The sequence below is a fragment of the Rhea pennata genome, chromosome 26 (assembly GCF_028389875.1).
Source record: "Rhea pennata isolate bPtePen1 chromosome 26, bPtePen1.pri, whole genome shotgun sequence".
In the NCBI taxonomy this organism is placed as follows: Eukaryota; Metazoa; Chordata; class Aves; order Rheiformes; family Rheidae; genus Rhea; species Rhea pennata.
In genome coordinates, this window is record NC_084688.1 from 5,152,893 (window position 1) to 5,168,322 (window position 15,430).

The 15,430-nt window shown below is 52.1% G+C and overlaps 1 protein-coding gene across 1 annotated transcript; it reads left to right on the top strand.

Annotated features, from left to right (window-relative positions):
* Positions 1-1,723: 1,723 nt before the first annotated feature.
* LOC134151082 (vasoactive intestinal polypeptide receptor 1-like) lies at positions 1,724-14,734 on the top strand. The gene is made up of 13 exons (XM_062595370.1): positions 1,724-1,792; positions 4,508-4,631; positions 7,980-8,087; positions 9,131-9,237; positions 9,515-9,612; positions 10,247-10,379; positions 11,370-11,523; positions 12,482-12,542; positions 12,834-12,900; positions 13,013-13,104; positions 13,447-13,576; positions 14,161-14,202; positions 14,645-14,734. Exons 1-13 carry the CDS (start codon positions 1,724-1,726, stop codon positions 14,732-14,734), a joined length of 1,275 nt encoding a protein of 424 aa, XP_062451354.1.
* Positions 14,735-15,430: the final 696 nt, after the last annotated feature.

The window sequence follows — 15,430 nt, forward strand, 5'->3', positions numbered from 1 at the left end:
GTCACCAGCACCCTCTGCTCAGGGGCTTGGACTGACTGCTGTTTTCTGTAGTGCCTGGAGTCCTGGAAGCACCAAACCACTGCAAACATGAGCTCATCTGAGGTTAAAAGTCTCCACTGCACCCTGCTGGTTTTTCATGCAGCTCTCTGATGTGCTGGACATCCCATGTGAGGCCTCTGGGCAGGGTGGGGATGGGGCAGGTTAAGGTGGAGGGTGCACTGTGTCAACCATGTGAAGGGGACCTTGGGCCTCACTGTGTCAACCATGTGAAGGGGACCTTGGGCCTCACTGCTCAAAAAGGGATGCAGAAAGTGAGTTGGTGAGAAGGAGCCTGCTGGCCATCACCCAAGGGGCTTCTGTATGTTGCCCCTCTACTCAGCTCTGGTGAGGCCTCATCTTGAGTACTCGAGTCCAGTTCTGGGCTCCCCAGAGAGATATGGAGCTACTGGAGAGAGTCTAGTGTAGGGCTATGAAGATGATCAAAGGGCTGGAGCATCTGCCCTGTGAGGAACGGCTGTGAGAGCTGGGCCTGTTTAGCCTGCGGAAGAGAAGACTGAGGGGGGATCTTATCAATGTGTGTAAGTACCTGAAGGGAGGGTGTCAAGGGGATGGGGACAAACTCTTCTCAGTTGTCCTGTGTGAAGGGACAAGAGGGCAAAATCTGAACCACAGGAAGCTCTGCCTGAACGTGAGGGGGAATTTTTTCACTGTGAGAGTGACAGAGCACTGGAGGAGGTTGCCCAGAGAGGTTGTGGAGTCTCCTTCTCTGGAGATATTCAAAACCCGCCTGGATTCAACCCTGTTTAATATGCTCTAGGTGACCCTGCTGAGCAGGGAGGTTGGACTAGATCTCCAGAGGTCCCTGCCATCCTTACCCATTCTATGATTTTATAGGCAGGGCTTGAAGAAGCATCACTGCCTCCACCCTGTGTGCACAGATGTGCCTCTGTGCACATGTGTTGGGACATGTGTTTGTATGTGTGTGTGCATGGCCCTGGCACTCCAACCTTTGGGCTTTTTAGCCTGAGGTCCTGCATGGAACCATTTGAGAAGCAGTGTGACCTTTGGCATGGCCCCTGTGCCCACTCTTGCTGGCCTGACTACCTCCTACACACATTTCTCAAAGCCTCTGACCAGCAGGTTTCCAGCTCAGCAGCATCTAATGGAGCAGGTAAGAGACCCCTCCATGTGGGCCCATGCAGGGCACTCCAACACTCCAATGGGAGCAGATAAGGGGGAGTCAGGATCCCAGCAGGGACCAGACTGGGGTGTTCCCCCCACCCCAGGGCTGTTCAGCACATCCAGCCTCCTGTGTGGGGAGGGGGAGTGGAGGGTGGAGCCTGCCATACTACCAGCTCCAGGAGCTGTGACATTCAGGCTCACAGAGAGACTGAGCCCACAGTCGGCACTGGGCAGGGAGCAGGAGGCAGGGAAAAGAGCATGTGGTAGCCACAGCTGGTGGGTGAAGGATGGGACTGCCCAGGTGGGACCCAAGCAGCCACCGCTGAAAGGGCCTAGAGAGGGACCCAGGAGCAGCACAGGGCTGGCAATGCAGGGTTAGGAGGAGGGTGCTGGGTGCAGACAGGTTACATCTCCAAGAGCTGGGGTCTTGGTGTGGCCCCCTGCACACAGAGCTGTGGAGAAGGAGGTGGGCTGTCTCCAGACCTGTGGATGCTGAGCTGGGACGCTCCACGGACAGAGTGGCACAAGTTCTGCTCCAGCCATGGGACCCTCACACCAGCCCCCTGGTGCCTGCAAGCTGCTGGTTCTGCTGCTCTTGCCTTGGGTAAGTGTCCATGGGACTCTGGCATGGGGCAGCAGAGTGGACCCTGGGGAAGAAAGGTCTGCGGGGGAAGAAGCTGGTTGCTGACAGCCACTTCAGGCTTTGGCCAGCCCTGGGGACCAAAGCACTCATGGCATCTGCAGGCAGACCCCACCGTGGGATAGGTCTTGCCCAGCATGTACCCATCCCCATCTGTCTCCCCAGCCCCTTCCCACCTGTATTGCAAGGGTGATGGCAATCTGCACCCCTGCAAGCAGCTCGTGTGCTTTTGCAGCGGCTTCCAGAGGCAGATTTGCTGAAATCAGGAGCTCGGACAAGCCAGGCAGGGAGACGCACAGTGCAGAGACCCGCTGTGCTCCCAGCAGCTTGCAGGGAGCCAGCTGGGGCAGCCTCACTGCTTGAGGGTACAAGGGGCAGCCCTTGTGCCAAAGGAGGGTGTGAGTTCATGCAGACAGAACAAAGTGATGGCTGGTGGCGTGGGAGGCCGTGCTGAGGAGACACCCCCGGGAGGGCTGGCACTGAGCCTGTGCTCTAGACCTGGGCGACACTGGAGGGAACCAAACCGTTTTGCTTCCCTGAGCAATGCGCGGCGGGTCTGACAGCCGTCTCCCACAAGCGCTGAACTTGTCAGATTGCTTCGGCGGTGAATGCTGACGGGGGTGGATGGATCGGGCATGCAAGTGTTTCTGCTCAGCTTGTCTCAGCGAAGCCTTCAGGATTTCTCCTGGCAATGCTTTGCTTGGTGAGTTCCTGATCCAGCATAGTGGCTTTAAATAGTGAGAATGGAAAGAAAAAGAGAAATGAGAAGGAAAGGGAGAGAAAGGGGAAGGAAGAAAAAAGTGGGAAAAGACAGAACATCTCACTTGATGTTGAGGGCATTTTTCTTCCCAGCTCCACAGGGTGACTCTGTCACTCTAGCAGCTCCTCAGCAGTTCCTATCCCACAGCACCTTGCTGGCTGTGGAGCATCAGCCCTAGCAATGCCATAATTCAGGGCAGGAGCTGGTGCTGGAGCCCCCCATGCACCTGCTTTCCCCCCCTTCTTCCCCCCCACCCTGAGCATGCCCTGATGCTGCAGCACAGAAGGGTGCCCTGGCCCTGCTTTACCCGAGGATGGGTGCTGCACGGGTTCCCCTGCTTGCATAGGAGAGCTAGCTGCTCCCTGTAGAGAGAACAGTGGGCCCTGTTAATTAGCATGCAATTAGCAGTGGCTGAACCCTCTGCTTTTACAGGCTGGGAAGTCCCATCTGTTGTATCAGGGCAGGGGCCTGGAGCAAGTACTGGTGGCATTTATTTGGGGACAGCAGCAAGCCCAGTCCTCTGGGCTTTATAATGAGCAGTGGAACTAACCTCCATCACAGACGGGGGACACTGAGGCACAGTGAGGGGTGCTGGTTGCCTGGAGGCTCGGATGAGAACACAGTGCATCACCTGGTCCACAGCTCCAGCTATTAGGCTTCACTGCTGTAAACAGACACCAGCAACTTCCCAGCTAAAAGGGGCCATGGTGCCTGCGCCCCACCTGGTACTGCACGAGTCTGAGAGCAGCCCTGCCTGCTTTCTCAGGGCTGTGCACAGCAGCTGCCACCAAACTCTTTTTCCTTGAGAAAGGCTTATTTAGCAGGAAAAGAAATGAAATCTCCCAGGGAAGGTGAAGAGACACCATGTGAGCAGCTGCACAGTGGAGGGGACAGAGCTCAGCAAAAGGATGCTTCATGGTCCCAGATTTCCTCCTAGTCCTTGGGCCAATTTGCCTACCATCCGCACCTCTTTCTCCAGCTGGATGTACCCTTCCACTTCAGTCTGCCCACCTAAAACTATCCATAGTCCATTGAACTGCCTGTGTTCTGGCCCAAAAATGACCTGCCCCAGTCCAAGGCAAGCCTTGCTGCAGCAGCCAGGCTTCCTGGCTAATGAGGCCATGAGCACAGAACTGCCCCTTAAGTGCTGCTGTATGCTCACCTAGGCATGCAAAATTCATGGGCTGGCCTCAGTTCAGCCTTAGTCTTGCAACGTTCCAGTTCTCCACGTGCAAACAGACAGGAGCAAAATCCAAACTTCAGTTCAGTGGAGGCCCTAGGGTGTTCAGCTCCATCACCCCAGCACTGCATTGCCAGCCCTTTGGGGAGTCACGGGATTAGAGCATGCTCCAGCACCTTGTTACCTTGGCTCATAAAGCTTTAACAAGGTTGGTGTGTCCATTTTGAAGCACCTCCCCAGAGGGCTGTGTAATAGGAGACAGTGATCTCCAACAGCCATAGCAGATGGGGTTAAAATAGACCAGCCTGAATGTGAGCAAAACCTACTGCAGGAGCAGGCCTGCCCCAGCTGACAAGGGAAGGATTAGATATGCCCAGATAGGTGGGGTTTATCTCTAATTACATGGTTCCCTTGCTCTGGCTTTGAACATGCTCCAATCTGCCCTGTTAGTGGGGTTCAGCCCCTACATCTTGAAAGCTCAGTTCCTCCTTACGGTGCTTGCACCTTGGCAGAGTGATGCCCTTAAGCATAAAATGCTTTCGGAGGGAGTTAGAAATAATTGCTCTGGTTCTTTATGGTGCTTACAAGGCAAGCAATAGAAAGCAAAAGGAAATGTCAGGGCCCCAAAGCACAGCTGCATAGATAGGCTCTCCTGGGGCTGGTTGCAGCAGAAAATGAATATTGGCTGGTATCCTGCATGGCCAAGCCTTTTAGTGTCCTGCTGTTTGTCCATTCCCTCCTCCAGGTGCAAGCAACACATCCCGACTGCTCCGTCATTCTCTGTTTCCAAGATCAAGAGGCTGAATGTCTGAGGGTTATCAAGAGTGAAAGCCAAACCCTAGGCTCCCCGGAGCACCCTGGGCAGCAAGGTGAGAGCCACTGGCTGTGCATGGGGCATGTCTCTCAGGAGTGCTGCTAGGGAATGGTAAACATTTGCTAACAGGCTCTTCAAGGAAAAAAAAAAATGCTTGTTAGAGGGGTTGCAGCATGTATGGTGAATGGAAATAAGGTATTTCCAGGGAGCTGGAGAGCAGTGCAGAGGCAAACGCCAGATGCAGCGTGCTTGGAGAGCCCCAAAGTACGTCCCTGCAGTGTGGAGGGAGCCTGAGATTGTGGCAGAGGGATTCAGGTGGGCCAAGAGGCGCAAAAGGACACAGAGGCAAGTCAGCCAGGCTCTGGCGTGGCTTCCCTTGATCAAACCAGCCTGGGGCAGAGCCAGTGTGGGGGGTGTCTGTGTGTCCCTCTGTCCAGCTGCATGTCAGGACATGGCATGCACATGATGCATGCTCACAGCCCTCCACTGTGCCCCACCACCTGCCTGTAAGCACCTCAAGCTATGCGGTACCTGTCACCACTTATACTTTCTTACTTCCCTAATTCAGTTAGTTTTAATGCAAAACACGTTTTGAGTAACTTGATTTTTATGTATCTGGCACTTTAAAATTGATTAACTAATTGAAAAACAGTTTTAAAGTGCTGCTTTTGTACACTTCTTTTTAAATTGCATTTCAGTTTCCATCCAAATGCAGCTTGGCTCAAATTCTGGGTAAAAATTATCACCTAGTGAATAAGACATGCGTCATTCAATGGGTTTCATCTAATACAACAGTAAAAAAGAAGGATCTCAGTAAATGCATGTAAAGGTGCATAATTGCTTAAGTAACTGTGCAGAGATGTAATATATCCTGCTTAGCAGAGAAAAGCCAAGCTGATTGGAAAAGGTTCTTTTTGCAGCCCATATTGTGCCGGCCAGGGGAAAGAATCTCACTTTAAGAAAAAAACTAAGAAGCGTGAATGTATAATTAAAATCAATATTTAATCCGAGTTTTCCTGCTTGGTTTAAGCATGACTAAAGTCTCCACTGCCCACCTGAACTGGCTTTACCCTCTTCCCCTTGCTTGCCACTGTGGTGGTCTAGCGCAGAGCCTGGCATGAAGTGATGATGATGGAGGCTGGGCAATTCTCACCCGCTGTGTGCCCACAGTGTATGGGGACAAACCAGCTCAGGTGACCAAGAGATCGTGGCAATATAGTGTGAGGGAACAGCCCAGGGACCTTGGGTTTTGGCATTGTGCTAAGTAACCAGCAGAGGGGTTGTAACCCTGGTAGGTCTATGTAAAATGAATCAGTAGAAATGCTGAGCAGGAACTTCTTAACCTACTTTACCTTGGGGAAAAAATAATCTGCCATGTCAAGAAAAATGTCACAAGAATAATGTTGGTCTTGTTTCCCAGTAGATGACTGAAATTTCTACAGGTTGCTTTGGGTCAATCCAAGCCAAATATCTTGGGCTGCAGGGCTAAACTGGCATAATTTGGTTTGGCTTGCTGCATATTGCTGCAGCCCAGCATTGGCTAGTTGAGATATAACATGGGAGCCTGGGGAACTGGACAGCATGAGAAAGTGGCCAGCCGCAAGAAAAACTGCAGAGAAACTGAAGGTACAGCTCCTGTCCACCGCTGTGGTTCTCTTACCAGTGTGGGCAGACTTGCAATGATTTGCATTGGTTCCTTTGCTTGTGTTTTCCTGAGCTCTGTCCCACCAGAAGTCCCTTCCATCACCTTCTTTGTGGTCTTCAAAGGGGACATCCCCTATGCCCCCATTCCTGCACAGCTCTAAGAAATGTTGTTCTTTAGCCCTCACAGCTGCACAGAGAGGGAAAGAGTGGTAAGTGGGACTTAAACCATTTCTCCCCATCCCTGGTAGATGAGGCACTTTGCCTGGTGATCTACCTGCCCTGCTGTTTCTAGGGTAGATCTACAGGACAGCACAAGGGCTTCCTGCCCCGCAACAGCACTTGCTTTGCATGCTGGAAGGGCTTCTTCGTACAGTGGAAGAGATCCACTTAAAACTCTCATACAAACAGATATAGCACACCAAGATGTTATCAGCCTCCAAGAAATGAACTGCCCTCAGTATCTCAGTCCAGTAGTTGTGTTCATTTTGTCAGTCTCCCAAAGCAGAAATTAAGATGTACCTTGGCTTTATAGTGACAGCACCGCAAATCCCTCCAAGCCTGGCCAAGATACCCAGTCAGCTTTGAAACCAGAGAAAACTAATTAGACTTGTCTGATTCCATATTCCCTGAGTGGGAATAAATGTGACTCCAGGTTAATAATGTGTATCTACAAGGTTAATAGCGTACATGTGCTGGGAAGAGCTGTCCTGCAAGTGTGGTGTCTCATCCTAGTGTACTGTGCTGCTAATTCTTCAAGGCCTGCTTGGCTGTGCTCGTTTCCAAGGCAATTGGAGAGTTATTTAAATACAAATTCAGTGCTAGGCAAAGAAGCAAAATATATTTAAGCTAATTGTTCTCCAGCAAGCCTTGCAATGTTTTCTCCTTTCCTCCTCCTGGGAGGTGGAGAGATGTCCTGGCTGGCACTGCAGAGGGTGCTCAGCTCTGCTTTCTGCTTGCAGCTCAGCAAGGGACAAGTTTCCATTTTCGCTCTTCATCTAAGCTGCATGCATTTTCTTAGTTCTCTCTCTCTCTCTCTCTCTCTCTCTCTCTCTCTCTCTCTCTGTGTGTGTGTGTCTCGTCCTGCTTGGGTACCACCTATGTCCTAGGGTTGTTTCTGTTGTGCTTTGAGAATCATCATTTGAGAAATTCAAAAGGTATCCGGATAGGGTCCTGGGCAATGTGCTCTAGGTGACCCTGCTTGAGCAGATGGGTTGGACTAGATCTCCAGAGGTCCCTTTGAACCTCAACTGTTTGTGAATCTCAGTGCTTCCTGTACCTGTGTACCCCCAGGGTCTCTCCACAGGAGCTTTAGGTCTGATGTAGCCCCAGAAAGTATCAGGCCCTTGCTTGCTACAGGGCTAAAAGGAGAGCTCAGAGCCCCAAGGAGGCAATTCTCAGAACTGGAGCCAGGATACTCCTAATTCCTGAAGCGGTACGGCATGGCCTAGTAGATCAAATGACGACTTGCTGGTCTCTGCTCTCCCATTACAGCCATGCAGCACGTCTGGGCTGGGCAGCCACTGACATGCCTGCTTCAGGCTGTCCCTTGGGACTGTGTGCCACGGAGTTGCAAGTGTTTTCTTCCCCTCACTACTCCCCAGTTCCCTGCCACCAAAAGGGATTTGTCCCTGTTTCCCACTTGGATTTACCACCATGGGGGTGTTTCCTGGGGAAGCCCAGGTGGCTGTCTCCTTGCAAGAGGTTCATCTTTAGTGCTCTGCCCATTCCCAGCAGCACTAACTGGTCCATCTGTCCCCAGGCTGCCTGACAGAGTGGGATGGAGTGAGCTGCTGGTTGGCTGTGCCTGTTGGCCAGTCCCATGCTGTTGCCTGCCCTGACATCCACCACGTCTTCAAGAAGTCCAAAGGTGCGACACTGCTGTTGGGCTCTGAATCCAGACAGTATTGTGACTGGTGGTGCTCCTGGGATCAAGAGATGGAGCTGCTCTGCACCCATCTCTCCATGCCCAGGAGCCCTGTGTCAGCCCTTCAGGTACTTGGCCCCATGGGGCAGCCCCATGGCAACCACCCTGTCCTACACCTTAGTGTGTAATGCAGTTGAAGCAGGGGATGGCTGAAAGCAGAAATGTGGGACACTGCCACCCTGAGAAAGTCCCCAAGTGCTCTCCCTGAGTGAGCTGGGGACAGTGTGGATGGAACACTGGGGTCCTTGTTTTCCAGCTAGGTGACACCATGCCAAGTCTTTGCTGCTTGGCACCTACCTCTCCCCATTCACAGATCAGGCAAAAGCTCCTGGCCTGCTTAGCACTGCTTCAAGCTGCATGGATGACAAACATTGCAAATGATCATTATTTCAAGGCCTCCCACTCTTCCCAGGTGGGTGCTGCTTCTGAGGAAAATGCTGCTCCATCTGTTATGGAGTTGGCCAAGTGCAAAGCAAAGTGTCTATCTGGCCCTTGTGACAGCTGAGCACTTTTTGCATGGATATAGTTGGAAAGGGGGATGTTTTAGGGCAGAACAGCTTGGGAGAGGCTTGCTAAAGTGTTCATAGGATTGGAAAAAAAACATTTAATTCTCTCCACAGGGGGAACCTACTTTGGGTATGTCCCTGGTCTTTGGGTATGTCCCTGCCCTGTCCTGCTATTTCTGGGTATAGCACTGGACAGTAGAGATAAGATCTTATTTCCATGCTGCCTATTTCTCCTTGCTGTCCATGCTGAGCTGCTCTGGTGGAATGTCCTTTTCAGCAGCCAGGCCATTTGGGCAGTATACTGATGTTAAAGCTGCTGGTAGGATTTAACCACCAACCTGGAGATTAGAGTGCTGGTATAGGTGCTGGCACTGGGAAGGACATATTGGGGATGCTCCCACTAAGGTCGGGGAGCTGATGTGGGGCCATTCTGCAGGGTGATCCCTGCAGCTCTTATGAGGTCCCTTCTTGCCACTGCAGCTCTGATCCGAAGGAACTGTACAGAGTCAGGATGGAGCTTTCCCAGCCCCCCCTACTACAATGCCTGTGAGCTGGAGATTGTCAGCAGCAATGACACGGAGGCCAAGGCAAGTGTGGGGCCCCAGCGTCTCCTGGGCTGCTGGCATCACCCTACCCTTGAGGCTCCCGTGCTGTAGGACAATGCAATGCGGGGATGCTGTCCAAGATATCTCCCTAGTCTTGTCCTTGTTTATGGGTGGCTCTGTGGGTTCTGGGCTAGTTTGTGTGATAACACAAGTGGGCAGCACCTAGCCCCTTTCCCAGCCCACCACACCAGCATCTCCAAGGACTCCAGCATGCCCATGTTGCCCTGATCCCTCACTTAGCCAGTGATTTCCCTTCCAGAAAAGCTACTTTGTCACCATGAAGGTACTTTACACCTGCGGCTACTCCACATCCCTCGCAGCCCTGCTCCTGGCCATTGGTATCTTCTCATGCTTCAGGTAGGGCTTAGCACTGGCCTCTCCAAGCTTGTCCGTGCCAAAGTATGACACGGATAAAAGTGCAACATTGTCCTTCTGATAGACTGTCTTTGAACTCTCAGCTTCCTCTTTCGAGCCTCACTTTTGCAGACCTCAGTGTGCTGCCAGTAGGATGCTATCTAGAGGTGACTGGCAGGATCGTCCCAGGCCCGCAGCCTCCAGTACAGCAAAACTCCTTCCTTTGGGGAGCTCAGAGCAGCAAAATGTTCTGCAAGGCTTTCTGCCCTACCACCACCAAGGCGCAGCCCATGAGGCCAGGGTGCAAGTAAAGGAAGAGGCTCTGAGCTGCTGTGCCAGGCGCAGGAGGGACCTGGGAATCAGAATTTGGACCTGCTTCCTTCCCCCTACACACACACATTTTTACATGAATTGCAGTGTCACTTGGGTCACAGTAAGGCTGTCTGCCTAGATGTCTTTGGACAAGCCTGACACTCAGAAGTGATGGTCCAGAAATGTCTTAGCAGCAGTGCAAGTTTATAGAGCATCTCTGGTGCAAAACAGCGCTCTGCCTGTGTTATTTGCAAACAAAATGCTTCTCTGTCCATCTGCTTTTTCTCCTCCTCACTGGACACACCATGTCTCTTCCTTAACCTAGAAAGCTGCATTGCACCAGGAACTCCATCCACATCCACTTCTTCACCTCCTTCATACTGCGTGGGGCTGCTGTGTTCATCAAAGACTCCATCCTCTTCTCGGATGAGTCTATCGACCACTGCACAATGTCAACGGTAAGTTGTTTGAGCCCATCCTGGACATGATGCAGGAGCAGGTCCCACGTGCTGCCTTCTGGGAGTCTGGCTGTATTTACAGAAGATTTAGACATACAAAGATGAGGGGAAGAGTGAGGAGGAAAGGCTGGTTTGAGTGGACTTTAGGAGATTCACAACAGTGTTTCTGCTTGGGTCCTAACAACATACAGGGAACATCACCTGCCTTCAGAGCTCTCCCTGGTCTTGGATATGAACTCCCAGTGGGACTATAGGTTTGCACAGCCCCAACAGTACACCATGTACAAGCAAACAGGCAGGTCTTGCAGCTCCTGATGCACAGATTTGGAGTTGTAAATAGAAACAAAATCCCACACACACAGCCCAGTTACAATGCTGTGGACATGAACCATAACAAGCCCAGGGCAGGTTTCTTAAAGGACCTACAATAACAGCAGCACAGGCCTGGCCCTGCAGTCATGGGCACATGTCGCATGCTCTCTGCACAGGGAGAGCAGAGAATGCTGTATTTGCTGTGTGGGATCAGTGCAGCTCCCCTGGTGCACACAGGACTTTCTGGAGGTAAGCAGCAAATCCTAAGCTGAAGGGAGACCCCAGAGGGTTGGAAGGGAGGATGGAGGGTTGTAGGTGGGGAGAGGCATTAGGAGCTGAGAGGTGTCATAATGTCACTGCACTGAAAGGGCATTGCAGATCTTCTCAAGAGCTCCATCACCTCAAAGGGTCCTGGAGAGATTTGATTCCCCAGCCATGAGAGCAAATCACCATCTCCAGCTTCTTGGTCCATCCTGCAGCTCCACAGCCCTGAGCTAAACTGTACCCAGAGCAGCAGGAGAGGTGGTCTGAGGTACATTCGGCCACAGGAGGGAAGGCAGTTGGGGCACCTACAGAAACAGCAGGAACAAAGATACTGGCCTACCCCCTGCTCCCTCAAGGACCAGATCCACCTGCCAGCCAGCACCACTGAGCTGTTCCCCTCCCCATCCTTACTAGATGAACTGCAAAGCAGCCATCACCTTCTTCCAGTACTCGGTCCTGGCCAACTTCTACTGGCTGCTGGTGGAGGGGATGTACCTGCAGACCCTGCTGCTATTCACCTTCACCTCCGACAAGAGGTACATCTGGTGGTACATCCTCATTGGCTGGGGTGAGTGCAGTGCCCGCCTGGCACATCAACATCTCCAGCGAGGTCCTGTAAACACATCCTCCTCTCCATCTCTCTGCTGTGGCTGGGGAGCTCAGGACATTGCCTGAACTTGCTGCTCTGAGACCACCTGGCCAGCAGACCACAGGCAAGATATTTCCAGTAGTCACTCTTGGCACATCGCCTTTTTGTGCTCTTCTCATTGCCTAGTGCGTGGTGGGTCCTGCAAGCCCCACTAGAGCTGGTCTGGCATTGGGTGGTCTGTTCTGATTCTTCCCCTTGCAGGAAGCAGGTGCTGGGGGAGAGGTTAGCCTTTACCACCAGGGCTAAGTATGAAAAAGGGAACCATTTACAAGATCAACCTGAAATGTCAGCTTTGTTTCATAGCTGGGGGTTGCAGTGGGCTTGCTCTCTGTTCCTCCTAACATTTCCATACTGACATTTGAATCACAAATTGCTGTAGAAACCTAGCTTTTGATCTAGAGAGGTTTGCATGAAGGAGAATGCCACTTAGAGATGCGTGGAGGCTGGAGATGGAGGTCCCTGGAAAATCACTGAAAGAGAAAATATTTGTTAATGCCAACAAATTGTTAATGAAAGAGCCTTTGGAGCATCTGCTGCCAACTCATCTCTCATGCAGGTTTGATGGAGACAAATCTCCCACTTCCCTGGCCTCATGCACCTGGGGCTGCACATGCCCCTCCCAGGTTAGAGATAAGGGGCAGCAGGGAGGCAGGAGGGACAGCCGAGGAGGTATCTGTGGGTGACACAGGCAGGTACAGCACCATTAGTGGACATCATCACCTTGTAAAGCTGGAGAAGCAGGGAGAGGCTACATCTTCCTGTCACCTCCAGGACCCCAGCCTGATGCCAGGCCCAGATAGAAGGGGCAGGGAACAGAAGGGAGCCACAGAAGCTCCCCAGAGTGGCTCCATGTCCCACACTGGTCCTGTCCTTGCAGGTGTCCCCATGCTGACAGTGTGTGTGTGGGTCATCACCAGACTTCAGTATGACAACCATGGGTAAGAGATGCTATCTCTCTTCTTGCTCCAGGCTAGCTTGGCCACATGTACTGGGGACACAACTTTTGTATGGAAAACCAGGCAGGGGTTGTCCCTTGTGCCTCAAGGGAAGAACCAGAGAAACACTTAATACTATTTCTGGTGGTATGTAGAAATTCTTGCTATGGTGAGGAGCCTTTGCAAGAAGTGCTATGCGAATGGGGCAGCAGGCTGGGGTGGCCGGAGGGGCAAGACCTGGGCTAAAAGTATGCAAGCAGGCAGCAGAGCCCTGCTGGTTCTCTTCTTCCATAGGTGCTGGGATGACTATGCTAGCCTGTACTGGTGGGTGATCAAGGCTCCCATTCTCCTGGCCATATTTGTGAGTATATTCCCAGAGCATCCTGGTGCTAGAGCCTGGCAGTCCCACACAGACATGAGGACACAACCAGGGGGCCACTCCAGGGGGCCTGAGACAAGGCTTCCCATGCCAGGTGAACTTCCTCATCTTCCTCAATGTCACCAGGATCTTAGCACAGAAGATCCGATCTCCAGACATCAGCAAAAACTACAAGCAGCAGTACATGTAAGGACCAGCTCAAGGAAGGCTGGGATTTCCCTCCCCCCTCTGGTTTTGGGGGGCACCTGGGGCATAGAGGAGAGCTAAGGAACCTCTGAGACATGCCTTTGATGGAAACCCACCTCTGGATTAACTTCTACATTTTTGGGGGGAAGGTCTTGGCTCTCAGAGGGTGTTTCTGTGTCCAGGGAGAGCCTCAACTGTGCAAAGTTTTGCTTCACTTGGGGGGTGTCTCATGCTCTGCTTCCTCAAAGTTTTTGCCACAGGAGGGCCTTGCAGGGATGTTTCATCAGGGCAGTGGGTGACCATCTGCACCTGGGCTCCTGCTCATGCTGCAATGCTCTCCAGGAGGCTCACAAAGTCCACGCTGCTCCTCATCCCTCTCTTCGGGGTGCACTACGTGGTGTTCGCGCTCTTCCCTGAACACGTTGGTGTGGATGCCCGGCTGTACTTCGAGCTGGTCCTCGGCTCCTATCAGGTGCTAACAGGAGAAGGCAGGAGCAGGTCCCCAGAGCCTGTTTCCCTGGACTTCTCCTTCAAACCTTCTTCCAGGGCCAATCCAGAACTCCTTCACTGTAGTCCAACCTGCCCCTTTTGCAGCTTCTTCCTCCTTCATCAGGCTGCCCTGAGCCTGGGGCTTAGCTCCCTGTCATACCAAGAAGCAAAGCTTAACTTTCCACATGGCAAAATCCCTATGTACCAATTCCATCCCATCCTGAGATCATGGTGGACACCCCTGGGGTGCATCACAGGGGCTGGGGCCCAGTGTTCATTCAGGAGAGGGCTGTGTCCCAGGCAGACCTCAGCTACTTAGAGACCAAGCAAAGGGGCTGTGGTCCAGCAAACAGACTGCATGAATCCCATCCTTGTACTGCACATGTGGCTGATACCCAGGTAGGAGAGGTCCTAGAAGCTGGTCCCAGGCCTCTCTACCAGCAGGCTCTGAGCTGGACCCTAGAGGCAGCTTTGCTCTGGGAGGATGCTAAGCGCAGGGCAGTGGATGTGCATGGAGAGATCCAGTCACTTCCCTTGGGTGAAGCTCATCCTTCCTGTGCATTTTAGGGCTTCCTGGTGGCTCTGCTGTACTGTTTCCTCAACGGAGAGGTGAGTGCCCCTGTGTAGCAAGCACATCATCTACCCACCAGCCATCCACAGCCACGTGTGTGTGTGTGCACAGATGGATATCACATGTATGCAGCCATGCATGTGTGCAAACTTATCCACACAAATATGCATGCGTGCACACCAAATGTGCAAACATGTGCATGTGTGCATAGCAAATGCGCAAGCATGCTGCTTTGTGGCCCCACAAATGATGACATTTACAAGTGGGAGCATGTGGTCAGGCAAGCACGGTGCTGAAGGGCGCATGTGCATACCAGACCCTGCCATCGCTGGGGTCTCTTTCTTTTTCCACCACCAAAAGCCTGTCTCTGAGCCATCAGTGCCATGTGAGGAAAGGCAGCTCCTGCCCGCTTTGTGGGGTTCTGGCTGGCCTGGCGGCACCATGTCCATGGATGCCAGTGCTGCTCTGGTGCCCGTCCAGGTCCAGGCTGAGATCAAGAGGAACTGGGGCAAGTGGCAGTCCATGGAAAGCAATGTCTTCAACCTGGTGACGCAAGATTTCACAGCGTGATGAAGGTTGGTAGGAAATTCCTCTCCAAGGACAGTGGTGGTACAGCTCCATGGTTACAGTCCCGCAGTCAGAAACACAATAAAAGAGATTTTTTTGATGTGTGGGTCTCCTATCCTCAGTGACTGATGTGGACAGTGACTGGGAAAGTCTCTAGCTACTTGTGTGCTGGCTGTTCTTGCAGCTCCTTGCTAATTTGTGATTATATCTCACCTGCCCAAAGCATTCATAGCAGTTTGATCAGTGTTTTAGGCAAACCCAGGAATACTTCTCCATCTATTTTGCCCTCGGATTGGCTAGGAGGCACAAATACCATTTCACAAAGGATCAGATGCAGGTTTAGCATTTTTCATTTGGCATCACTATGAAAGCAGAAGCATCCCCAATACTGGAGAGATTTAATGATGGATTATTTTTTTTTCTCCTCCTTCCTTTGTTTACAAAATTGCCTAAGCACAGCCCCCAGGAGCCATTCCAGGGGTGGGAGAAGTAAAATTGCAGACAAATGACAAATGATAGCTCTCTATGAGCTCCTGATGACTCAAATCCACCCCCTGCTCCTGAAATTTTTCCTTTCCTTTCCCCTTGTGCCTGTTGCTTCAGCCACTCCTGGATGCCAGGGAAGATGGGATGCCCTTAGTGCTGCATCAGCAATTCAGGGGGCTCTGTGGCTTCTGAGTTTGATGGTTTGAGTCCTTT